General features: G+C 45.7%; 1 protein-coding gene across 1 annotated transcript in view; it reads right to left on the bottom strand.

Annotated features, from left to right (window-relative positions):
• Positions 1-24,038, bottom strand: part of LOC140369083 (serine protease HTRA1B-like) — a 150,614-nt gene extending 126,576 nt beyond the window's left edge. Inside the window, exons 1-4 of the mRNA XM_072456317.1 lie at positions 23,591-24,038; positions 21,579-21,678; positions 20,797-20,911; positions 20,622-20,711 (exon numbers count right to left, since the gene is read on the bottom strand). Of these exons, the coding sequence (XP_072312418.1) occupies positions 20,622-20,711; positions 20,797-20,911; positions 21,579-21,678; positions 23,591-24,038 (753 nt within the window). The remainder of the gene's footprint in view (positions 1-20,621; positions 20,712-20,796; positions 20,912-21,578; positions 21,679-23,590) is intronic.
• Positions 24,039-26,487: the final 2,449 nt, after the last annotated feature.

Genomic DNA, 26,487 nt, shown 5'->3' with positions numbered 1-26,487 from the left:
AACTAAACCAGGTCTAAACCAGAACTAAACCAGGACTAAACCAGGTCTAAACCAGGACTAAACCAGGTCTAGACCAGGACGAAACCAGGTCTAAACCAGGACTAAACCAGGACTAAACCAGGACTAAACCAGGACTAAACCAGGACTTAACCAGGACGAAACCAGGTCTAAACCAGGACTAAACCAGGACTAAACCAGGACGAAACCAGGACTAAACCAGGTCTAGACCAGGACTAAACCAGGTCTAAACCAGGACTAAACCAGGACGAAACCAGGTCCAAACCAGGACTAAACCAGGTCTGAACCAGGACTAAACCAGGACTAAACCAGGACTAAACCAGGACTAAACCAGGACTTAACCAGGACGAAACCAGGTCAAAACCAGATCTAAACCAGAACTAAACCAGGTCTAAACCAGAACTAAACCAGGACTAAACCAGGACGAAACCAGGTCCAAACCAGGACTAAACCAGGTCAAAACCAGGTCTAAATCAGAACTAAACCAGGACGAAACCAGGACTAACCAGGACTAAACCAGGTCTAAACCAGGACTAAACCAGGTCTAAACCAGGACTAAACCAGGACTAAACCAGGACTAACCAGGACTAAACCAGGTCTAAACCAGGACTAAACCAGGTCTAAACCAGGACTAAACCAGGACTAAACCAGGTCTAAACAAGAACTAAACCAGGACTAAACCAGGTCTAAACCAGGACTAAACCAGGTCTAAACCAGGTCTAAACCAGAACTAAACCAGGACTAAACCAGGACTAAACCAGGACTAAACCAGGATTAAACCAGGTCTAAACCAGGACGAAACCAGGACTAAACCAGGACTAAACCAGGTCTAAACCAGGTCTAAACCAGGACTGAACCAGGACTAAACCAGGTCTAAACCAGGTCTAAACCAGGTCTAAACCAGAACTAAACCAGGACTAAACCAGGACTAAACCAGGACTAAACCAGAACTAAACCAGGTCTAAACCAGAACTAAACCAGGACTAAACCAGGTCTAGACCAGGACTAAACCAGGTCTAAACCAGGTCTAAACCAGAACTAAACCAGGACTAAACCAGGACGAAACCAGGTCTAAACCAGGACTAAACCAGGTCTAAACCAGGACTAAACCAGGACTAAACCAGGACTAAACCAGGACGAAACCAGGTCTAAACCAGGTCTAAACCAGGTCTAAACCAGGACTAAACCAGGACTAAACCAGGACTAAACCAGGTCTAAACCAGGACTAAACCAGGTCTAAACCAGGACTAAACCAGGACTAACCAGGTCTAAACCAGGACTAAACCAGGTCTAAATCAGGTCTAAACCAGAACTAAACCAGGAGTAAACCAGGTCTAAACCAGGACTAAACCAGGACTAAACCAGGACTAAACCAGGACTTAACCAGGACTAAACCAGGACGAAACCAGGTCTAAACCAGGACTAAACCAGGTCTAAACCAGGACTAAACCAGGTCTAAACCAGGACTAAACCAGGACTAAACCAGGACTAAACCAGGACTAAACCAGGACGAAACCAGGTCTAAACCAGGACTAAACCAGGACTAAACCAGGTCTAAACCAGGACTAAACCAGGACTAAACCAGGACTAAACCAGGTCTAAACCAGGTCTAAACCAGGACTAAACCAGGACTAAACCAGGACTAAACCAGGTCTAAACCAGAACTAAACCAGGTCTAAACCAGAACTAAACCAGGACTAAACCAGGTCTAAACCAGGACTAAACCAGGTCTAGACCAGGACGAAACCAGGTCTAAACCAGGACTAAACCAGGACTAAACCAGGACTAAACCAGGACTTAACCAGGACGAAACCAGGTCTAAACCAGGACTAAACCAGGACTAAACCAGGACGAAACCAGGACTAAACCAGGTCTGAACCAGGACTAAACCAGGACTAAACCAGGACTAAACCAGGACTAAACCAGGTCTAAACCAGGTCTAAACCAGGACTGAACCAGGACTAAACCAGGTCTAAACCAGGTCTAAACCAGGTCTAAACCAGAACTAAACCAGGACTAAACCAGGACTAAACCAGGACTAAACCAGAACGAAACCAGGTCCAAACCAGGTCAAAACCAGGTCTAAACCAGAACTAAACCAGAACTAAACCAGGACTAAACCAGGACTAAACCAGGACTAACCAGGACTAAACCAGGTCTAAACCAGGACTAAACCAGGTCTAAACAAGAACTAAACCAGGACTAAACCAGGTCTAAACCAGGACTAAACCAGGTCTAAACCAGGTCTAAACCAGAACTAAACCAGGACTAAACCAGGACTAAACCAGGACTAAACCAGGATTAAACCAGGACTAAACCAGAACTAAACCAGGTCTAAACCAGAACTAAACCAGGTCTAAACAAGAACTAAACCAGGACTAAACCAGGTCTAAACAAGAACTAAACCAGGACTAAACCAGGTCTAAACCAGGACTAAACCAGGTCTAAACCAGGTCTAAACCAGAACTAAACCAGGACTAAACCAGGACTAAACCAGGACTAAACCAGGTCTAAACCAGGTCTAAACCAGGACTGAACCAGGACTAAACCAGGTCTAAACCAGGTCTAAACCAGGTCTAAACCAGGACTAAACCAGGACTAAACCAGGACTAAACCAGAACTAAACCAGGTCTAAACCAGAACTAAACCAGGACTAAACCAGGTCTAAACCAGGACTAAACCAGGTCTAAACCAGGACTAAACCAGGTCTAAACCAGGTCTAAACCAGGACTAAACCAGGTCTAAACCAGGACTAAACCAGGTCTAAACCAGGTCTAAACCAGAACTAAACCAGGACTAAACCAGGACTAAACCAGGACTAAACCAGGTCTAAACCAGGTCTAAACCAGGACTAAACCAGGTCTAAACAAGAACTAAACCAGGACTAAACCAGGTCTAAACCAGGACTAAACCAGGTCTAAACCAGGACTAAACCAGGTCTAAACCAGGTCTAAACCAGAACTAAACCAGGACTAAACCAGGACTAAACCAGGACTAAACCAGGTCTAAACCAGGTCTAAACCAGGACTGAACCAGGACTAAACCAGGTCTAAACCAGGTCTAAACCAGGTCTAAACCAGAACTAAACCAGGACTAAACCAGGACTAAACCAGGACTAAACCAGAACTAAACCAGGTCTAAACCAGAACTAAACCAGGACTAAACCAGGTCTAGACCAGGACTAAACCAGGTCTAAACCAGGTCTAAACCAGAACTAAACCAGGACTAAACCAGGACGAAACCAGGTCTAAACCAGGACTAAACCAGGTCTAAACCAGGACTAAACCAGGACTAAACCAGGACTAAACCAGGACGAAACCAGGTCTAAACCAGGACTAAACCAGGTCTAAACCAGGACTAAACCAGGACTAAACCAGGTCTAAACCAGAACTAAACCAGGACTAAACCAGGTCTAGACCAGGACGAAACCAGGTCTAAACCAGGACTAAACCAGGACTAAACCAGGACTAAACCAGGACTAAACAAGGACTAAACCAGGACTTAACCAGGACTAAACCAGGACTAAACCAGGACTAAACCAGGACTAAACCAGGACTAAACCAGGTCTAAACCAGGACTAAACCAGGACTAAACCAGGTCTAAACCAGAACTAAACCAGGACGAAACCAGGACTAAACCAGGTCTAAACCAGAACTAAACCAGGACTAAACCAGGTCTAAACCAGGACTAAACCATGTCTAAACCAGGACTAAACCAGGTCTAAACCAGGACTAAACCAGGACTAAACCAGGTCTAAACCAGGACTAAACCAGGACTAAACCAGGACTAAACCAGGACTAAACCAGGACGAAACCAGGACTAAACCAGGACGAAACCAGGACTAAACCAGGACTAAACCAGGTCTAAACCAGAACTAAACCAGGACTAAACCAGGTCTAAACCAGAACTAAACCAGGACTAAACCAGGTCTAGACATGAACTAAACCAGGACTAAACCAGGACGAAACCAGGTCCAAACCAGGACTAAACCAGGTCTAAACCAGGACTAAACCAGGACTAAACCAGGTCTAAACCAGGACTAAACCAGGACTAAACCAGGTCTAAACCAGAACTAAACCAGGACGAAACCAGGACTAAACCAGGTCTAAACCAGAACTAAACCAGGACTAAACCAGGTCTAAACCAGGACTAAACCATGTCTAAACCAGGACTAAACCAGGTCTAAACCAGGACTAAACCAGGACTAAACCAGGTCTAAACCAGGACTAAACCAGGACTAAACCAGGACTAAACCAGGACTAAACCAGGTCTAAACCAGGACTAAACCAGGACTAAACCAGGACTAAACCAGGTTTAAACCAGGTCTAAACCAGGACTAAACCAGGTCTAAACCAGGACTAAACCAGAACTAAACCAGGACTAAACCAGGTCTAAACCAGGACTAAACCAGGACTAAACCAGGACTAAACCAGGACTAAACCAGGACTAAACCAGGACTAAACCAGGTCTAAACCAGGACTAAACCAGGACTAAACCAGGACTAAACCAGGTTTAAACCAGGTCTAAACCAGGACTAAACCAGGTCTAAACCAGGACTAAACCAGGACTAAACCAGGACTAAACCAGGTCTAAACCAGAACTAAACCAGGTCTAAACCAGAACTAAACCAGGACTAAACCAGGACTAAACCAGGTTTAAACCAGGTCTAAACCAGGACTAAACCAGGTCTAAACCAGGACTAAACCAGGCCTAAACCAGGACTAAACCAGGCCTAAACCAGGACTAAACCAGGACTAAACCAGGTTTAAACCAGGTCTAAACCAGGACTAAACCAGGACTAAACCAGGTCTAAACCAGGACTAAACCAGGACTAAACCAGGTCTAAACCAGAACTAAACCAGGTCTAAACCAGAACTAAACCAGGACTAAACCAGGACTAAACCAGGACTAAACCAGGTCTAAACCAGGACGAAACCAGGACTAAACCAGGACTAAACCAGGTCTAAACCAGAACTAAACCAGGTCTAAACCAGAACTAAACCAGGACTAAACCAGGACTAAACCAGGTTTAAACCAGGTCTAAACCAGGACTAAACCAGGTCTAAACCAGGACTAAACCAGGACTAAACCAGGACTAAACCAGGTCTAAACCAGAACTAAACCAGGTCTAAACCAGAACTAAACCAGGACTAAACCAGGACTAAACCAGGTTTAAACCAGGTCTAAACCAGGACTAAACCAGGTCTAAACCAGGACTAAACCAGGCCTAAACCAGGACTAAACCAGGCCTAAACCAGGACTAAACCAGGACTAAACCAGGTTTAAACCAGGTCTAAACCAGGACTAAACCAGGACTAAACCAGGTCTAAACCAGGACTAAACCAGGACTAAACCAGGTCTAAACCAGAACTAAACCAGGTCTAAACCAGAACTAAACCAGGACTAAACCAGGACTAAACCAGGACTAAACCAGGTCTAAACCAGGACTAAACCAGGACTAAACCAGGACTAAACCAGGTCTAGACCAGGACTAAACCAGGTCTAAACCAGGACTAAACCAGGACTAAACCAGGACTAAACCAGGACTAAACCAGGACTAAACCAGGTCTAAACAAGGACTAAACCAGGACTTAACCAGGACTAAACCAGGACTAAACCAGGACTAAACCAGGACTAAACCAGGACTAAACCAGGACGAAACCAGGACTAAACCAGGTCTAAACCAGGACTAAACCAGGACTAAACCAGGACAAAACCAGGTCTAAACCAGGACTAAACCAGGACTAAACCAGGTCTAAACCAGGTCTAAACCAGGACTAACCAGGACTAAACCAGGTCTAAACCAGAACTAAACCAGGTCTAAACCAGAACTAAACCAGGACTAAACCAGGTCTAGACATGAACTAAACCAGGACTAAACCAGGACGAAACCAGGTCCAAACCAGGACTAAACCAGGTCTAAACCAGGACTAAACCAGGACTAAACCAGGTCTAAACCAGGACTAAACCAGGACTAAACCAGGTCTAAACCAGGTCTAAACCAGGTCTAAACCAGGACTAAACCAGGACTAAACCAGGTCTAAACCAGGACTAAACCAGGACTAAACCAGGTCTAAACCAGGACTAAACCAGGACTAAACCAGGACGAAACCAGGTCTAAACCAGGACTAAACCAGGTCTAAACCAGGACTAAACCAGGACTAAACCAGGACGAAACCAGGACGAAACCAGGACTAAACCAGGACTAAACCAGGTCTAAACCAGAACTAAACCAGGTCTAAACCAGAACTAAACCAGGACTAAACTAGGTCTAAACCAGGACTAAACCAGGTCTAAACCAGGACTAAACCAGGACTAAACCAGGACTAAACCAGGTCTAAACCAGAACTAAACCAGGTCTAAACCAGAACTAAACCAGGACTAAACCAGGTTTAAACCAGGTCTAAACCAAAACTAAACCAGGTTTAAACCAGGACTAAACCAGGACTAAACCAGGACTAAACCAGAACTAAACCAGGTCTAAACCAGAACTAAACCAGGACTAAACTAGGTCTAAACCAGGACTAAACCAGGTCTAAACCAGGACTAAACCAGGACTAAACAAGGACTAAACCAGGTCTAAACCAGAACTAAACCAGGTCTAAACCAGAACTAAACCAGGACTAAACCAGGTTTAAACCAGGTCTAAACCAAAACTAAACCAGGTTTAAACCAGGACTAAACCAGGACTAAACCAGGACAAAACCAGGACTAAACCAGGACTAAACCAGGTCTAAACCAGGACTAAACCAGGTCTAAACCAGGACTAAACCAGGACTAAACCAGGACTAAACCAGGACGAAACCAGGACTAAACCAGGTCTAGACCAGGTCTAAACCAGGTCTAAACCAGGACTAAAGCAGGTCTAAACCAGGACTAAACCAGGTCTAAACCAGGTCTAAACCAGGTCTAAACCAGGACTGAACCAGGTCTAAACCAGAACTAAACCAGGTCTAAACCAGGACTAAACCAGGACTAAACCAGGTCTAAACCAGGACTAAACCAGGACTAAACCAGGTCTAAACCAGAACTAAACAAGGACTAAACCAGGTCTAAACCAGGACTAAACCAGGTCTAAACCAGGACGAAACCAGGTCTAAACCAGGACTAAACCAGGTCTAAAACAGGACTAAACCAGGACTAAACCAGGTCTAAACCAGGTCTAAACCAGGTCTAAACCAGAACTAAACCAGGACTAAACCAGGTCTAAACCAGGTCTAAACCAGGTCTAAATCAGGACTAACCAGGACTAAACCAGGTCTAAACCAGAACTAAACCAGGACTAAACCAGGTCTAGACCAGGACTAAACCAGGTCCAAACCAGAACTAAACCAGGACGAAACCAGGACTAAACCAGGTCTAAACCAGAACTAAACCAGGACTAAACCAGGTCTAAACCAGGACTAAACCATGTCTAAACCAGGACTAAACCAGGTCTAAACCAGGACTAAACCAGGACTAAACCAGGTCTAAACCAGGACTAAACCAGGACTAAACCAGGACTAAACCAGGACTAAACCAGGACGAAACCAGGACTAAACCAGGACGAAACCAGGACTAAACCAGGACTAAACCAGGTCTAAACCAGAACTAAACCAGGACTAAACCAGGTCTAAACCAGAACTAAACCAGGACTAAACCAGGTCTAGACATGAACTAAACCAGGACTAAACCAGGACGAAACCAGGTCCAAACCAGGACTAAACCAGGTCTAAACCAGGACTAAACCAGGACTAAACCAGGTCTAAACCAGGACTAAACCAGGACTAAACCAGGTCTAAACCAGAACTAAACCAGGACGAAACCAGGACTAAACCAGGTCTAAACCAGAACTAAACCAGGACTAAACCAGGTCTAAACCAGGACTAAACCATGTCTAAACCAGGACTAAACCAGGTCTAAACCAGGACTAAACCAGGACTAAACCAGGTCTAAACCAGGACTAAACCAGGACTAAACCAGGACTAAACCAGGACTAAACCAGGACGAAACCAGGACTAAACCAGGACGAAACCAGGACTAAACCAGGACTAAACCAGGACTAAACCAGGACTAAACCAGGACTAAACCAGGTTTAAACCAGGTCTAAACCAGGACTAAACCAGGTCTAAACCAGGACTAAACCAGGACTAAACCAGGACTAAACCAGGTCTAAACCAGAACTAAACCAGGTCTAAACCAGAACTAAACCAGGACTAAACCAGGACTAAACCAGGTTTAAACCAGGTCTAAACCAGGACTAAACCAGGTCTAAACCAGGACTAAACCAGGCCTAAACCAGGACTAAACCAGGCCTAAACCAGGACTAAACCAGGACGAAACCAGGTCTAAACCAGGTCTAAACCAGGACTAAACCAGGTCTAAACCAGGACTAAACCAGGACTAAACCAGGACTAAACCAGGACGAAACCAGGACTAAACCAGGTCTAGACCAGGTCTAAACCAGGTCTAAACCAGGACTAAAGCAGGTCTAAACCAGGACTAAACCAGGTCTAAACCAGGTCTAAACCAGGTCTAAACCAGGACTGAACCAGGTCTAAACCAGAACTAAACCAGGTCTAAACCAGGACTAAACCAGGACTAAACCAGGTCTAAACCAGGACTAAACCAGGACTAAACCAGGTCTAAACCAGAACTAAACAAGGACTAAACCAGGTCTAAACCAGGACTAAACCAGGTCTAAACCAGGACGAAACCAGGTCTAAACCAGGACTAAACCAGGTCTAAAACAGGACTAAACCAGGACTAAACCAGGTCTAAACCAGGTCTAAACCAGGTCTAAACCAGAACTAAACCAGGACTAAACCAGGTCTAAACCAGGTCTAAACCAGGTCTAAATCAGGACTAACCAGGACTAAACCAGGTCTAAACCAGAACTAAACCAGGACTAAACCAGGTCTAGACCAGGACTAAACCAGGTCCAAACCAGAACTAAACCAGGACGAAACCAGGACTAAACCAGGTCTAAACCAGAACTAAACCAGGACTAAACCAGGTCTAAACCAGGACTAAACCATGTCTAAACCAGGACTAAACCAGGTCTAAACCAGGACTAAACCAGGACTAAACCAGGTCTAAACCAGGACTAAACCAGGACTAAACCAGGACTAAACCAGGACTAAACCAGGACGAAACCAGGACTAAACCAGGACGAAACCAGGACTAAACCAGGACTAAACCAGGTCTAAACCAGAACTAAACCAGGACTAAACCAGGTCTAAACCAGAACTAAACCAGGACTAAACCAGGTCTAGACATGAACTAAACCAGGACTAAACCAGGACGAAACCAGGTCCAAACCAGGACTAAACCAGGTCTAAACCAGGACTAAACCAGGACTAAACCAGGTCTAAACCAGGACTAAACCAGGACTAAACCAGGTCTAAACCAGAACTAAACCAGGACGAAACCAGGACTAAACCAGGTCTAAACCAGAACTAAACCAGGACTAAACCAGGTCTAAACCAGGACTAAACCATGTCTAAACCAGGACTAAACCAGGTCTAAACCAGGACTAAACCAGGACTAAACCAGGTCTAAACCAGGACTAAACCAGGACTAAACCAGGACTAAACCAGGACTAAACCAGGACGAAACCAGGACTAAACCAGGACGAAACCAGGACTAAACCAGGACTAAACCAGGTCTAAACCAGAACTAAACCAGGTCTAAACCAGAACTAAACCAGGACTAAACCAGGACTAAACCAGGTTTAAACCAGGTCTAAACCAGGACTAAACCAGGTCTAAACCAGGACTAAACCAGGACTAAACCAGGACTAAACCAGGTCTAAACCAGAACTAAACCAGGTCTAAACCAGAACTAAACCAGGACTAAACCAGGACTAAACCAGGTTTAAACCAGGTCTAAACCAGGACTAAACCAGGTCTAAACCAGGACTAAACCAGGCCTAAACCAGGACTAAACCAGGCCTAAACCAGGACTAAACCAGGACTAAACCAGGTTTAAACCAGGTCTAAACCAGGACTAAACCAGGTCTAAACCAGGACTAAACCAGAACTAAACCAGGTCTAAACCAGAACTAAACCAGGACTAAACCAGGACTAAACCAGGACTAAACCAGGTCTAAACCAGGACGAAACCAGGACTAAACCAGGACTAAACCAGGTCTAAACCAGAACTAAACCAGGTCTAAACCAGAACTAAACCAGGACTAAACCAGGACTAAACCAGGTTTAAACCAGGTCTAAACCAGGACTAAACCAGGTCTAAACCAGGACTAAACCAGGACTAAACCAGGACTAAACCAGGTCTAAACCAGAACTAAACCAGGTCTAAACCAGAACTAAACCAGGACTAAACCAGGACTAAACCAGGTTTAAACCAGGTCTAAACCAGGACTAAACCAGGTCTAAACCAGGACTAAACCAGGCCTAAACCAGGACTAAACCAGGCCTAAACCAGGACTAAACCAGGACTAAACCAGGTTTAAACCAGGTCTAAACCAGGACTAAACCAGGACTAAACCAGGTCTAAACCAGGACTAAACCAGGACTAAACCAGGTCTAAACCAGAACTAAACCAGGTCTAAACCAGAACTAAACCAGGACTAAACCAGGACTAAACCAGGACTAAACCAGGTCTAAACCAGGACTAAACCAGGACTAAACCAGGACTAAACCAGGTCTAGACCAGGACTAAACCAGGTCTAAACCAGGACTAAACCAGGACTAAACCAGGACTAAACCAGGACTAAACCAGGACTAAACCAGGTCTAAACAAGGACTAAACCAGGACTTAACCAGGACTAAACCAGGACTAAACCAGGACTAAACCAGGACTAAACCAGGACCAAACCAGGACGAAACCAGGACTAAACCAGGTCTAAACCAGGTCTAAACCAGGACTAAACCAGGACTAAACCAGGACAAAACCAGGTCTAAACCAGGACTAAACCAGGACTAAACCAGGTCTAAACCAGGTCTAAACCAGGACTAACCAGGACTAAACCAGGTCTAAACCAGAACTAAACCAGGTCTAAACCAGAACTAAACCAGGACTAAACCAGGTCTAGACATGAACTAAACCAGGACTAAACCAGGACGAAACCAGGTCCAAACCAGGACTAAACCAGGACTAAACCAGGACTAAACCAGGTCTAAACCAGGACTAAACCAGGACTAAACCAGGTCTAAACCAGGTCTAAACCAGGTCTAAACCAGGACTAAACCAGGACTAAACCAGGTCTAAACCAGGACTAAACCAGGACTAAACCAGGTCTAAACCAGGACTAAACCAGGACTAAACCAGGACGAAACCAGGTCTAAACCAGGACTAAACCAGGTCTAAACCAGGACTAAACCAGGACGAAACCAGGACGAAACCAGGACTAAACCAGGACTAAACCAGGTCTAAACCAGAACTAAACCAGGTCTAAACCAAAACTAAACCAGGTTTAAACCAGGACTAAACCAGGACTAAACCAGGACTAAACCAGAACTAAACCAGGTCTAAACCAGAACTAAACCAGGACTAAACTAGGTCTAAACCAGGACTAAACCAGGTCTAAACCAGGACTAAACCAGGACTAAACAAGGACTAAACCAGGTCTAAACCAGAACTAAACCAGGTCTAAACCAGAACTAAACCAGGACTAAACCAGGTTTAAACCAGGTCTAAACCAAAACTAAACCAGGTTTAAACCAGGACTAAACCAGGACTAAACCAGGACAAAACCAGGACTAAACCAGGACTAAACCAGGACTAAACCAGGACTAAACCAGGACTAAACCAGGACTAAACCAGGACTAAACCAGGTCTAAACCAGGACTAAACCAGGACTAAACCAGGACGAAACCAGGTCTAAACCAGGTCTAAACCAGGACTAAACCAGGACGAAACCAGGACTAAACCAGGTCTAGACCAGGTCTAAACCAGGTCTAAACCAGGACTAAAGCAGGTCTAAACCAGGACTAAACCAGGTCTAAACCAGGTCTAAACCAGGTCTAAACCAGGACTGAACCAGGTCTAAACCAGAACTAAACCAGGTCTAAACCAGGACTAAACCAGGACTAAACCAGGTCTAAACCAGGACTAAACCAGGACTAAACCAGGTCTAAACCAGAACTAAACAAGGACTAAACCAGGTCTAAACCAGGACTAAACCAGGTCTAAACCAGGACGAAACCAGGTCTAAACCAGGACTAAACCAGGTCTAAAACAGGACTAAACCAGGACTAAACCAGGTCTAAACCAGGTCTAAACCAGGTCTAAACCAGAACTAAACCAGGACTAAACCAGGTCTAAACCAGGTCTAAACCAGGTCTAAATCAGGACTAACCAGGACTAAACCAGGTCTAAACCAGAACTAAACCAGGACTAAACCAGGACTAAACCAGGTCCAAACCAGAACTAAACCAGGACGAAACCAGGACGAAACCAGGTCTAAACCAGGACTAAACCAGGTCTAAACCAGGACTAAACCAGGACTAAACCAGGACTAAACCAGGACTAAACCAGGACGAAACCAGGTCTAAACCAGGACTAAACCAGGACTAAACCAGGACTAAACCAGGACTAAACCAGGTCTAAACCAGAACTAAACCAGGTCTAAACCAGGACTAAACCAGGACTAAACCAGGTCTAAACCAGGACTAAACCAGGACTAAACCAGGTCTAAACCAGAACTAAACCAGGACTAAACCAGGACTAAACCAGGACTAAACCAGGACTAAACCAGGTCTAAACCAGGACTAAACCAGGACTAAACCAGGACTAAACCAGGTCTAAACCAGGACTAAACCAGGACTAAACCAGGACTAAACCAGGTCTAAACCAGAACTAAACCAGGTCTAAACCAGAACTAAACCAGGACTAAACCAGGTCTAAACCAGGACTAAACCAGGACTAAACCAGGACTAAACCAGGACTAAACCAGGTCTAAACCAGGACTAAACCAGGACTAAACCAGGACTAAACCAGGACGAAACCAGGACTAAACCAGGTCTAGACCAGGTCTAAACCAGGTCTAAACCAGGACTAAAGCAGGTCTAAACCAGGACTAAACCAGGTCTAAACCAGGTCTAAACCAGGTCTAAACCAGGACTGAACCAGGTCTAAACCAGAACTAAACCAGGTCTAAACCAGGACTAAACCAGGACTAAACCAGGTCTAAACCAGGACTAAACCAGGACTAAACCAGGTCTAAACCAGAACTAAACAAGGACTAAACCAGGTCTAAACCAGGACTAAACCAGGTCTAAACCAGGACGAAACCAGGTCTAAACCAGGACTAAACCAGGTCTAAAACAGGACTAAACCAGGACTAAACCAGGTCTAAACCAGGTCTAAACCAGGTCTAAACCAGAACTAAACCAGGACTAAACCAGGTCTAAACCAGGTCTAAACCAGGTCTAAATCAGGACTAACCAGGACTAAACCAGGTCTAAACCAGAACTAAACCAGGACTAAACCAGGACTAAACCAGGTCCAAACCAGAACTAAACCAGGACGAAACCAGGACGAAACCAGGTCTAAACCAGGACTAAACCAGGTCTAAACCAGGACTAAACCAGGACTAAACCAGGACTAAACCAGGACTAAACCAGGACGAAACCAGGTCTAAACCAGGACTAAACCAGGACTAAACCAGGACTAAACCAGGACTAAACCAGGTCTAAACCAGAACTAAACCAGGTCTAAACCAGGACTAAACCAGGACTAAACCAGGTCTAAACCAGGACTAAACCAGGACTAAACCAGGTCTAAACCAGAACTAAACCAGGACTAAACCAGGACTAAACCAGGACTAAACCAGGACTAAACCAGGTCTAAACCAGGACTAAACCAGGACTAAACCAGGACTAAACCAGGTCTAAACCAGGACTAAACCAGGACTAAACCAGGACTAAACCAGGTCTAAACCAGAACTAAACCAGGTCTAAACCAGAACTAAACCAGGACTAAACCAGGTCTAAACCAGGACTAAACCAGGACTAAACCAGGACTAAACCAGGACTAAACCAGGTCTAAACCAAAACTAAACCAGGTTTAAACCAGGTCTAAACCAGGACTAAACCAGGACTAAACCAGGACAAAACCAGGACTAAACCAGGACTAAACCAGGACTAAACCAGGACTAAACCAGGTCTAAACCAGGACTAAACCAGGACTAAACCAGGACGAAACCAGGTCTAAACCAGGTCTAAACCAGGACTAAACCAGAACTAAACCAGGTCTAAACCAGAACTAAACCAGGACTAAACCAGGTCTAGACATGAACTAAACCAGGACTAAACCAGGACGAAACCAGGTCCAAACCAGGACTAAACCAGGACTAAACCAGGACTAAACCAGGTCTAAACCAGGACTAAACCAGGACTAAACCAGGTCTAAACCAGGTCTAAACCAGGTCTAAACCAGGACTAAACCAGGACTAAACCAGGTCTAAACCAGGACTAAACCAGGACTAAACCAGGTCTAAACCAGGACTAAACCAGGACTAAACCAGGACGAAACCAGGTCTAAACCAGGACTAAACCAGGTCTAAACCAGGACTAAACCAGGACTAAACCAGGACGAAACCAGGACGAAACCAGGACTAAACCAGGACTAAACCAGGTCTAAACCAGAACTAAACCAGGTCTAAACCAAAACTAAACCAGGTTTAAACCAGGACTAAACCAGGACTAAACCAGGACTAAACCAGAACTAAACCAGGTCTAAACCAGAACTAAACCAGGACTAAACTAGGTCTAAACCAGGACTAAACCAGGTCTAAACCAGGACTAAACCAGGACTAAACAAGGACTAAACCAGGTCTAAACCAGAACTAAACCAGGTCTAAACCAGAACTAAACCAGGACTAAACCAGGTTTAAACCAGGTCTAAACCAAAACTAAACCAGGTTTAAACCAGGACTAAACCAGGACTAAACCAGGACAAAACCAGGACTAAACCAGGACTAAACCAGGACTAAACCAGGACTAAACCAGGACTAAACCAGGACTAAACCAGGTCTAAACCAGGACTAAACCAGGACTAAACCAGGACGAAACCAGGTCTAAACCAGGTCTAAACCAGGACTAAACCAGGTCTAAACCAGGACTAAACCAGGACTAAACCAGGACTAAACCAGGACGAAACCAGGACTAAACCAGGTCTAGACCAGGTCTAAACCAGGTCTAAACCAGGACTAAAGCAGGTCTAAACCAGGACTAAACCAGGTCTAAACCAGGTCTAAACCAGGTCTAAACCAGGACTGAACCAGGTCTAAACCAGAACTAAACCAGGTCTAAACCAGGACTAAACCAGGACTAAACCAGGTCTAAACCAGGACTAAACCAGGACTAAACCAGGTCTAAACCAGAACTAAACAAGGACTAAACCAGGTCTAAACCAGGACTAAACCAGGTCTAAACCAGGACGAAACCAGGTCTAAACCAGGACTAAACCAGGTCTAAAACAGGACTAAACCAGGACTAAACCAGGTCTAAACCAGGTCTAAACCAGGTCTAAACCAGAACTAAACCAGGACTAAACCAGGTCTAAACCAGGTCTAAACCAGGTCTAAATCAGGACTAACCAGGACTAAACCAGGTCTAAACCAGAACTAAACCAGGACTAAACCAGGACTAAACCAGGTCCAAACCAGAACTAAACCAGGACGAAACCAGGACGAAACCAGGTCTAAACCAGGACTAAACCAGGTCTAAACCAGGACTAAACCAGGACTAAACCAGGACTAAACCAGGACTAAACCAGGACGAAACCAGGTCTAAACCAGGACTAAACCAGGACTAAACCAGGACTAAACCAGGACTAAACCAGGTCTAAACCAGAACTAAACCAGGTCTAAACCAGGACTAAACCAGGACTAAACCAGGTCTAAACCAGGACTAAACCAGGACTAAACCAGGTCTAAACCAGAACTAAACCAGGACTAAACCAGGACTAAACCAGGACTAAACCAGGACTAAACCAGGTCTAAACCAGGACTAAACCAGGACTAAACCAGGACTAAACCAGGTCTAAACCAGGACTAAACCAGGACTAAACCAGGACTAAACCAGGTCTAAACCAGAACTAAACCAGGTCTAAACCAGAACTAAACCAGGACTAAACCAGGTCTAAACCAGGACTAAACCAGGACTAAACCAGGACTAAACCAGGACTAAACCAGGTCTAAACCAAAACTAAACCAGGTTTAAACCAGGTCTAAACCAGGACTAAACCAGGACTAAACCAGGACAAAACCAGGACTAAACCAGGACTAAACCAGGACTAAACCAGGACTAAACCAGGTCTAAACCAGGACTAAACCAGGACTAAACCAGGACGAAACCAGGTCTAAACCAGGTCTAAACCAGGACTAAACCAGGTCTAAACCAGGACTAAACCAGGACTAAACCAGGACTAAACCAGGACAAAACCAGGACTAAACCAGGACTAAACCAGGACTAAACCAGGACTAAACCAGGTCTAAACCAAAACTAAACCAGGTTTAAACCAGGTCTAAACCAGGACTAAACCAGGACTAAACCAGGACTAAACCAGGACTAAACCAGGTCTAAACCAGGACTAAACCAGGACTAAACCAGGACGAAACCAGGTCTAAACCAGGTCTAAACCAGGACTAAACCAGGTCTAAACCAGGACTAAACCAGGACTAAACCAGGACTAAACCAGGACTAAACCAGGACTAAACCAGGACGAAACCAGGACTAAACCAGGACTAAACCAGGTCTAAACCAGAACTAAACCAGGTCTAAACCAGGACTAAACCAGGACTAAACCAGGTCTAAACCAGGACTAAACCAGGACTAAACCAGGTCTAAACCAGAACTAAACCAGGACTAAACCAGGTCTAAACCAGGACTAAACCAGGTCTAAACCAGGACTAAACCAGGACTAAACCAGGACTAAACCAGGACGAAACCAGGTCTAAACCAGGACTAAACCAGGTCTAAAACAGGACTAAACCAGGACTAAACCAGGTCTAAACCAGGTCTAAACCAGGTCTAAACCAGAACTAAACCAGGACTAAACCAGGTCTAAACCAGGTCTAAACCAGGTCTAAATCAGGACTAACCAGGACTAAACCAGGTCTAAACCAGAACTAAACCAGGACTAAACCAGGTCTAGACCAGGACTAAACCAGGTCCAAACCAGAACTAAACCAGGACGAAACCAGGTCTAAACCAGGACTAAACCAGGTCTAAACCAGGACTAAACCAGGACTAAACCAGGACTAAACCAGGACTAAACCAGGACTAAACCAGGACTAAACCAGGACGAAACCAGGACTAAACCAGGACTAAACCAGGTCTAAACCAGAACTAAACCAGGTCTAAACCAGGACTAAACCAGGACTAAACCAGGTCTAAACCAGGACTAAACCAGGACTAAACCAGGTCTAAACCAGAACTAAACCAGGACTAAACCAGGTCTAAACCAGGACTAAACCAGGTCTAAACCAGGACTAAACCAGGACTAAACCAGGTCTAAACCAGGACTAAACCAGGACTAAACCAGGACTAAACCAGGACTAAACCAGGTCTAGACCAGGACTAAACCAGGTCTAAACCAGGTCTAAACCAGGACTAAACCAGGACTAACCAGGACTAAACCAGGTCTAAACCAGAACTAAACCAGGTCTAAACCAGGACTAAACCAGGACTAAACCAGGTCTAAACCAGGACTAAACCAGGACTAAACCAGGTCTAAACCAGGACTAAACCAGGTCTAAACTAGGACTAAACCAGGACTAAACCAGGTCTAAACCAGGACTAAACCAGGACTAAACCAGGACTAAACCAGGACTAAACCAGGTCTAGACCAGGACTAAACCAGGACTAAACCAGGTCTAAACCAGAACTAAACCAGGTCTAAACCAGAACTAAACCAGGACTAAACCAGGTCTAGACCAGGACTAAACCAGGTCTAAACCAGGTCTAAACCAGAACTAAACCAGGACTAAACCAGGACGAAACCAGGTCTAAACCAGGACTAAACCAGGTCTAAACCAGGACTAAACCAGGACTAAACCAGGTCTAAACCAGGACTAAACCAGGACTAAACCAGGACTATACCAGGACTAAACCAGGTCTAAACCAGGACGAAACCAGGTCTAAACCAGGACTAAACCAGGTCTAAACCAGGTCTAAACCAGGACTAAACCAGGACTAAACCAGGACTAAACCAGGTCTAAACCAGAACTAAACCAGGTCTAAACCAGAACTAAACCAGGACTAAACCAGGTCTAGACCAGGACTAAACCAGGTCTAAACCAGAACTAAACCAGGACTAAACCAGGACGAAACCAGGTCTAAACCAGGACTAAACCAGGACTAAACCAGGACTAAACCAGGTCTAAACCAGGACTAAACCAGGACTAAACCAGGACGAAACCAGGTCTAAACCAGGTCTAAACCAGGACTAAACCAGGTCTAAACCAGGACTAAACCAGGACTAAACCAGGACTAAACCAGGACTAAACCAGGACGAAACCAGGACTAAACCAGGACTAAACCAGGTCTAAACCAGAACTAAACCAGGTCTAAACCAGGACTAAACCAGGACTAAACCAGGTCTAAACCAGGACTAAACCAGGACTAAACCAGGTCTAAACCAGAACTAAACCAGGACTAAACCAGGTCTAAACCAGGACTAAACCAGGACTAAACCAGGTCTAAACCAGGTCTAAACCAGGTCTAAATCAGGACTAACCAGGACTAAACCAGGTCTAAACCAGAACTAAACCAGGACTAAACCAGGTCTAGACCAGGACTAAACCAGGTCCAAACCAGAACTAAACCAGGACGAAACCAGGTCTAAACCAGGACTAAACCAGGACTAAACCAGGACTAAACCAGGACTAAACCAGGACTAAACCAGGACGAAACCAGGTCGAAACCAGGACTAAACCAGGACTAAACCAGGACTAAACCAGGACTAAACCAGGACGAAACCAGGACTAAACCAGGACTAAACCAGGTCTAAACCAGAACTAAACCAGGTCTAAACCAGGACTAAACCAGGACTAAACCAGGTCTAAACCAGGACTAAACCAGGACTAAACCAGGTCTAAACCAGAACTAAACCAGGACTAAACCAGGTCTAAACCAGGACTAAACCAGGTCTAAACCAGGACTAAACCAGGACTAAACCAGGTCTAAACCAGGACTAAACCAGGACTAAACCAGGTCTAAACCAGAACTAAACCAGGACTAAACCAGGTCTAAACCAGGACTAAACCAGGACTAAACCAGGACTAAACCAGGTCTAAACCAGGACTAAACCAGGACTAAACCAGGACTAAACCAGGACTAAACCAGGTCTAGACCAGGACAAAACCAGGACTAAACCAGGACTAAACCAGGTCTAAACCAGAACTAAACCAGGTCTAAACCAGAACTAAACCAGGACTAAACCAGGTCTAGACCAGGACTAAACCAGGTCTAAACCAGGTCTAAACCAGAACTAAACCAGGACTAAACCAGGTCTAAACCAGGACTAAACCAGGACTAAACCAGGTCTAAACCAGGTCTAAACCAGGACTAAACCAGGACTAAACCAGGACTAAACCAGGACTAAACCAGGTCTAAACCAGGTCTAAACCAGGACTAAACCAGGACTAAACCAGGTCTAAACCAGAACTAAACCAGGACTAAACCAGGACGAAACCAGGTCCAAACCAGGTCTAAACCAGGACTAAACCAGGACTAAACCAGGTCTAAACCAGGTCTAAACCAGGACTAAACCAGGTCTAGACCAGGACTAAACCAGGTCTAAACCAGGTCTAAACCAGAACTAAACCAGGTCTAAACCAGAACTAAACCAGGACTAAACCAGGACTAAACCAGGACTAAACCAGGTCTAAACCAGAACTAAACCAGGACTAAACCAGGACGAAACCAGGTCCAAACCAGGACTAAACCAGGTCTAAACCAGGACTAAACCAGGTCTAAACCAGGTCTAAACCAGGACTAAACCAGGACTAAACCAGGTCTAAACCAGAACTAAACCAGGACTAAACCAGGACTAAACCAGGACTAAACCAGGTCTAAACCAGGTCTAAACCAAGACTAAACCAGGACTAAACCAGGACTAAACCAGGACTAAACCAGGACTAAACCAGGACTAAACCAGGTCTAAACCAGGACTAAACCAGGTCTAAACCAGGACTAAACCAGGACTAAACCAGGACTAAACCAGGACTAAACCAGGTCTAAACCAGGTCTAAACCAAGACTAAACCAGGACTAAACCAGGTCTAAACCAGGACTAAACCAGGCCTAAACCAGGACTAAACCAGGACTAAACCAGGTCTAAACCAGGACTAAACCAGGACTAAACCAGGTCTAAACCAGGACTAAACAAGGTCTAAACCAGGTCTAAACCAGGACTAAACCAGGACTAAACCAGGTCTAAACCAGGTCTAAACCAGGTCTAAACCAGGACTAAACCAGGACTAAACCAGGACTAAACCAGGACTAAACCAGGACTAAACGAGGTCTAAACCAGGTCTAAACCAGGACTAAACCAGGACTAAACCAGGTCTAAACCAGGTCTAAACCAGGACTAAACCAGGACTAAACCAGGACTAAACCAGGACTAAACCAGGACTAAACCAGGACTACTCACTGGCGTGTCGATCTTGATCAGAGCGATGTCGGCTTTCTCGTCCACGTCTTTGATTTTGGCGTCGTATGTCTCTCCGCTCTTCAGCTCCACCTGCAGGACACGTGTGGAACTGCATGTAAAAGCGGTGGTTCATTTCCATGTTTGTAACGTCTGTGGTGGTGAAACGTCTCTGAACCTTGACTCGATGTTTGTTGGCGACGACGTGAGCGTTTGTGACGATGAGTCCGTCTTCAGACACGACAAAGCCAGATCCGCTCGCCACGGCAACCTCACGTTTAGAGAAGACCAACCTGACGACACAAACCAGGCTAAACCAAGACTAAAACCAAAGCTAAACCAGGTCTGAACCAGGTCTAAACCAGGACTAAACCAGGTCTAAACCAGGACTAAACCAGGACTAAACCAGGACTAAACCAGGACTAAACCAGGTCTAAACCAGGTCTAAACCAGGACTAAACCAGGTCTAAACCAGGTCTAAACCAGGACTAAACCAGGACTAAACCAGGACTAAACCAGGACTAAACCAGGACTAAACCAGGACAAAGCTTGATTCCTGTAATATTCAGTGAGAACATTTAAATGGCGTGACTATGTTTCCGTGGTGACGCAAACATGTTTGTGTCACTGAGGGATTGTGGAAGTTTAACAATGTTTTCAGAGCGTTTCCTCATCCTCCAAAAATGCTCCTGACGAGAGACGGACCCGGACTGGGGCCAAATGTGTCCAGGAAAACACTAAACCGGGTCTAAACCGGGTCTAAATCGGGTCTAAACCGGGTCTAAACCGGGTCTAAACCTTGTCTAAACCGGGTCTAAACCGGGTCTAAATCGGGTCTAAACCGGGTCTAAACCGGGTCTAAACCTTGTCTAAACCGGGTCTAAATCGGGTCTAAATCGGGTCTAAACCAGGACTAAACCAGGACTAATATCAATAAAAGAACAGATGAATCCTTGTTACTTCCGGTAGAGCTCGATGTGAACCACGGCAGGAGCGATCTTCTCCACCACGTCAGCGATGAAGTTGTACTTGTACCTCAAACTGTCAGGGTTCTGCGACTCTGAAAGTACACAGTACACACAAGTACTACACAAGTACTACAGTCATACAAGTACCACATCAGAGAAGTGCACAGAGATACGCACAGTACTACAGTCAGAGGGCCGGTTTAGACTGGTTTAGACCTGGTTTAGTTCTGGTTTAGACCTGGTTTAGACCTGGTTTAGACAGTGAAACGTGTTTGCGCTCGTTTAAGTTCAGATCTAATCAGAATAATTAATGCAACGATAAAACATCAAATATGAGAAATATGTGTGCGAGTCTGAACCGCTCACAGAAACATCCAGAAGGGTCTAAACCAGGACTAAACCAGGACTAAACCAGGTCTAAACCAGGTCTAAACCAGGTCTAAACCAGGTCTAAACCAGGTCTAAAACAGGTCTAAACCAGGTCTAAACCAGGTCTAAACCAGGACTAAACCAGGTCTAAACCAGGTCTAAAACAGGTCTAAACCAGGTCTAAACCAGGACTAAACCAGGTCTAAACCAGGTCTAAACCAGGACTAAACCAGGTCTAAACCAGGTCTAAACCAGGTCTAAACCAGGTCTAAACCAGGACTAAACCAGGTCTAAACCAGGTCTAAACCAGGTCTAAACCATGACTAAACCAGGTCAAAACCAGGTCTAAAACAGGTCTAAACCAGGACTAAACCAGGTCTAAACCAGGTCTAAACCAGGTCTAAACCAGGACTAAACCAGGACTAAACCAGGACTAAACCAGGACTAAAACAGGTCCAAACCAGGACTAAACCAGGTCTAAACCAGGTCTAAACCAGGACTAAACCAGGTCTACACCAGGTCTAAACCAGGTCTAAAACAGGTCTAAACCAGGACTAAACCAGGTCTAAACCAGGTCTAAACCAGGTCTAAACCAGGACTAAACCAGGTCTAAACCAGGACTAAACCAGGACTAAACCAGGACTAAAACAGGTCCAAACCAGGACTAAACCAGGTCTAAACCAGGTCTAAACCAGGACTAAACCAGGTCTAAACCAGGTCTAAACCAGGTCTAAAACAGTCTAAACCAGGACTAAAACAGGTCTAAACCAGGTCTAAACCAGGACTAAACCAGGACTAAACCAGGTCTAAACCAGGACTAAACCAGGACTAAACCAGGACTAAACCAGGACTAAACCAGGACTAAACCAGGACTAAAACAGGTCCAAACCAGGACTAAACCAGGTCTAAACCAGGTCTAAAACAGGTCTAAACCAGGACTAAACCAGGTCTAAACCAGGTCTAAACCAGGTCTAAACCAGGACTAAACCAGGTCTAAACCAGGTCTACACCAGGTCTAAACCAGGTCTAAACCAGGACTAAAACAGGTCCAAACCAGGACTAAACCAGGTCTAAACCAGGTCTAAAACAGTCTAAACCAGGACTAAAACAGGTCTAAACCAGGACTAAACCAGGACTAAACCAGGACTAAACCAGGACTAAACCAGGACTAAACCAGGACTAAAACAGGTCCAAACCAGGACTAAACCAGGTCTAAACCAGGACTAAACCAGGTCTAAAACAGGTCCAAACCAGGACTAAACCAGGTCTAAACCAGGTCTAAACCAGGTCTAAAACAGTCTAAACCAGGACTAAACCAGGTCTAAACCAGGTCTAAACCAGGACTAAACCAGGACTAAACCAGGTCTAAACCAGGACTAAACCAGGACTAAACCAGGACTAAACCAGGTTGTTGTTTTTTTGGTTTTGTTTTAATGGTTTTTTATAAGTTTTCTGTTCTTTTACTTCTGTATCTACTTTGTGTTGCAACAGTGGAATTTCCCTCATCGTGGGACAAATAAAGGCTTATGTGATCTTAAAGCAGGAGCAGGTTCAGTCCCATGTGGTCTTAAAGCTCCCTGTGGATTATTCTCAAACTTAAACTTGTGTCACTTTCGTGTGCGCATGCGTACTCACGTCCGCCGCACGCGCCGCGCTGCACCGCGATGACGCTTGGCTGCCGCAGGCTCGCGCGCAGGTCGCAGATGTTCGCGTATGACGCTCCGTCGCTGCCGCACACTTGCTCCGGGCTCGCGCACGCGCACGCGCCCAGGGTCCCTCTGCGTCTCACGGTGGCGGTCACGTGCACCGCGCCGCTTGGGAGTTCGCAGCGCGTGCCCTCCGCGCAGTCCGCGTCCACCGCGCACGCGTCACCTTCACCGCTCGCGCACACGGGACAGCACGCGCACTTGTCCAGTGCATCCGCGCGTGCGCAGTCCGCAGGCAGGGGCGCGCACGCGGACTTGTCGCACTTGTCCGGACACGTGAGCGGCGCGCGCCTGTCTCTGCCGCATTGTCCGCGCGGCAGGAGCAGCAGGAGCGGCAGGAGCGGCAGGAGCGGCAGGAGCGGCAGAGAGACGCGCATCATGAGACTTTGTGATGAGAGAGACAGACGCACGCGCTTATAAAGGCTCCGGAGTAAACACGCGCTCTGATTGGTCCTGAGGGCGGTGACGTCACAGTGACTCGGAGTAAATCACAAAAACCCAACAAGAGACCCAAACTGGACCAAAGACCCAAACTGGACCAAAGACCCAAACTGGACCTGAGACCCAAACTGGACCTGAGACCCAAACTGGACCAAAGACCCAAACTGGACCAAAGACCCAAACTGGACCTGAGACCCAAACTGGACCTGAGACCCAAACTGGACCAAAGACCCAAACTGGACCAGAGACCCAAACTGGACCAAAGACCCAAACTGGACCTGAGACCCAAACTGGACCAGAGACCCAAACTGGACCAAAGACCCAAACTGGACCAAAGACCCAAACTGGACTTCAGACCTTTGACCTCTGACCTCAGAATTCGGACCGTCCCAGTGTCGTTCATGTTTGATTTTAAACCAAAACATGTTCCTGTCCATCGGCCTGAGGATTTCTGATGTATTATATAGATATATATCATACGGTCCAGTCCCTGTCCTGTCCCTGTCCTGTCCCTGTCCCGGTCCAGTCCCTGTAATCCCAGTTCACCCTGATGTGTTCACGTTTCGTTCATCCCAGCTTTCTGTGTTGGGTCATCTCCAGGAAACCTTTTGTTTAAAGACCTGTCTAAACCAGGTCTAAACCAGGTCTAAACCAGGTCTAAACCAGGTCTAAACCAGGACTAAACCAGGACTAAACCAGGTCTAAACCAGGTCTAAAACAGGACTAAACCAGGTCTAAACCAGGACTAAACCAGGTCTAAACCAGGTCTAAACCAGGTCTAAACCAGGTCTAAACCAGGTCTAAACCAGGACTAAACCAGGACTAAACCAGGTCTAAACCAGGTCTAAACCAGGTCTAAACCAGGACTAAACCAGGACTAAACCAGGTCTAAACCAGGACTAAACCAGGACTAAACCAGGACTAAACCAGGACTAAACCAGGTCTAAACCAGGTCTAAACCAGGACTAAACCAGGACTAAACCAGGACTAAACCAGGTCTAAACCAGGTCTAAACCAGGTCTAAACCAGGACTAAACCAGGACTAAACCAGGTCTAAACCAGGTCTAAACCAGGACTAAACCAGGACTAAACCAGGTCTAAACCAGGTCTAAACCAGGTCTAAACCAGGACTAAACCAGGACTAAACCAGGTCTAAACCAGGTCTAAACCAGGTCTAAACCAGGACTAAACCAGGTCTAAACCAGGTCTAAACCAGGACTAAACCAGGACTAAACCAGGTCTAAACCAGGTCTAAACCAGGACTAAACCAGGACTAAACCAGGTCTAAACCAGGTCTAAACCAGGTCTAAACCAGGTCTAAACCAGGACTAAACCAGGACTAAACCAGGTCTAAACCAGGTCTAAACCAGGTCTAAACCAGGACTAAACCAGGACTAAACCAGGACTAAACCAGGACTAAACCAGGTCTAAACCAGGTCTAAACCAGGTCTAAACCAGGACTAAACCAGGACTAAACCAGGACTAAACCAGGACTAAACCAGGTCTAAACCAGGTCTAAACCAGGTCTAAACCAGGACTAAACCAGGTCTAAACCAGGTCTAAACCAGGACTAAACCAGGACTAAACCAGGTCTAAACCAGGTCTAAACCAGGACTAAACCAGGACTAAACCAGGTCTAAACCAGGACTAAACCAGGTCTAAACCAGGTCCAAACCAGGTCTAAACCAGGTCTAAACCAGGACTAAACCAGGACTAAACCAGGTCTAAACCAGGTCTAAACCAGGTCTAAACCAGGTCTAAACCAGGACTAAACCAGGTCTAAACCAGGTCTAAACCAGGTCTTCTTCGAGGACGGGGCGCTGTGTTTATGCGTCTGTAAATAATGACCTCAGAGCTGAGGTGCATGCTGGGAAACGAGGCTGGAAAGTATTGATGAGAATGTTCTGAATCTAAAGTTACACAACACTAGGCCAGATGCCCTCCCATAATCCTCCTGTGGGTTTGACTAACTCAGCAAAACACACACAAGCAGAGTGACGCGAAGAGTGCAGTGACATGAAGAGTGCAGAGTGACACGAAGAGTGCAGAGTGACATGAAGAGTGCAGAGTGACACGAAGAGTGCAGAGTGTCATGAAGAGTGCAGAGTGTCATGAAGAGTGCAGAGTGACATGAAGAGTGCAGTGACATGAAGAGTGCAGAGTGACACGAAGAGTGCAGTGACATGAAGAGTGCAGAGTGTCATGAAGAGTGCAGAGTGACATGAAGAGTGCAGAGTGACACGAAGAGTGCAGTGACATGAAGAGTGCAGAGTGTCATGAAGAGTGCAGAGTGACATGAAGAGTGCAGAGTGTCATGAAGAGTGCAGAGTGTCATGAAGAGTGCAGAGTGACACAAAGAGGGCAGTGACATGAAGAGTGCAGAGT

Source organism: Eucyclogobius newberryi, unplaced genomic scaffold (genome assembly GCF_026437365.1).
Source record: "Eucyclogobius newberryi isolate DKJ021-1_F unplaced genomic scaffold, fEucNew1.0.hap1 SCAF_20, whole genome shotgun sequence".
Taxonomy (NCBI): Eukaryota; Metazoa; Chordata; class Actinopteri; order Gobiiformes; family Gobiidae; genus Eucyclogobius; species Eucyclogobius newberryi.
This window is presented reverse-complemented; position numbering and strand designations above follow the sequence as displayed.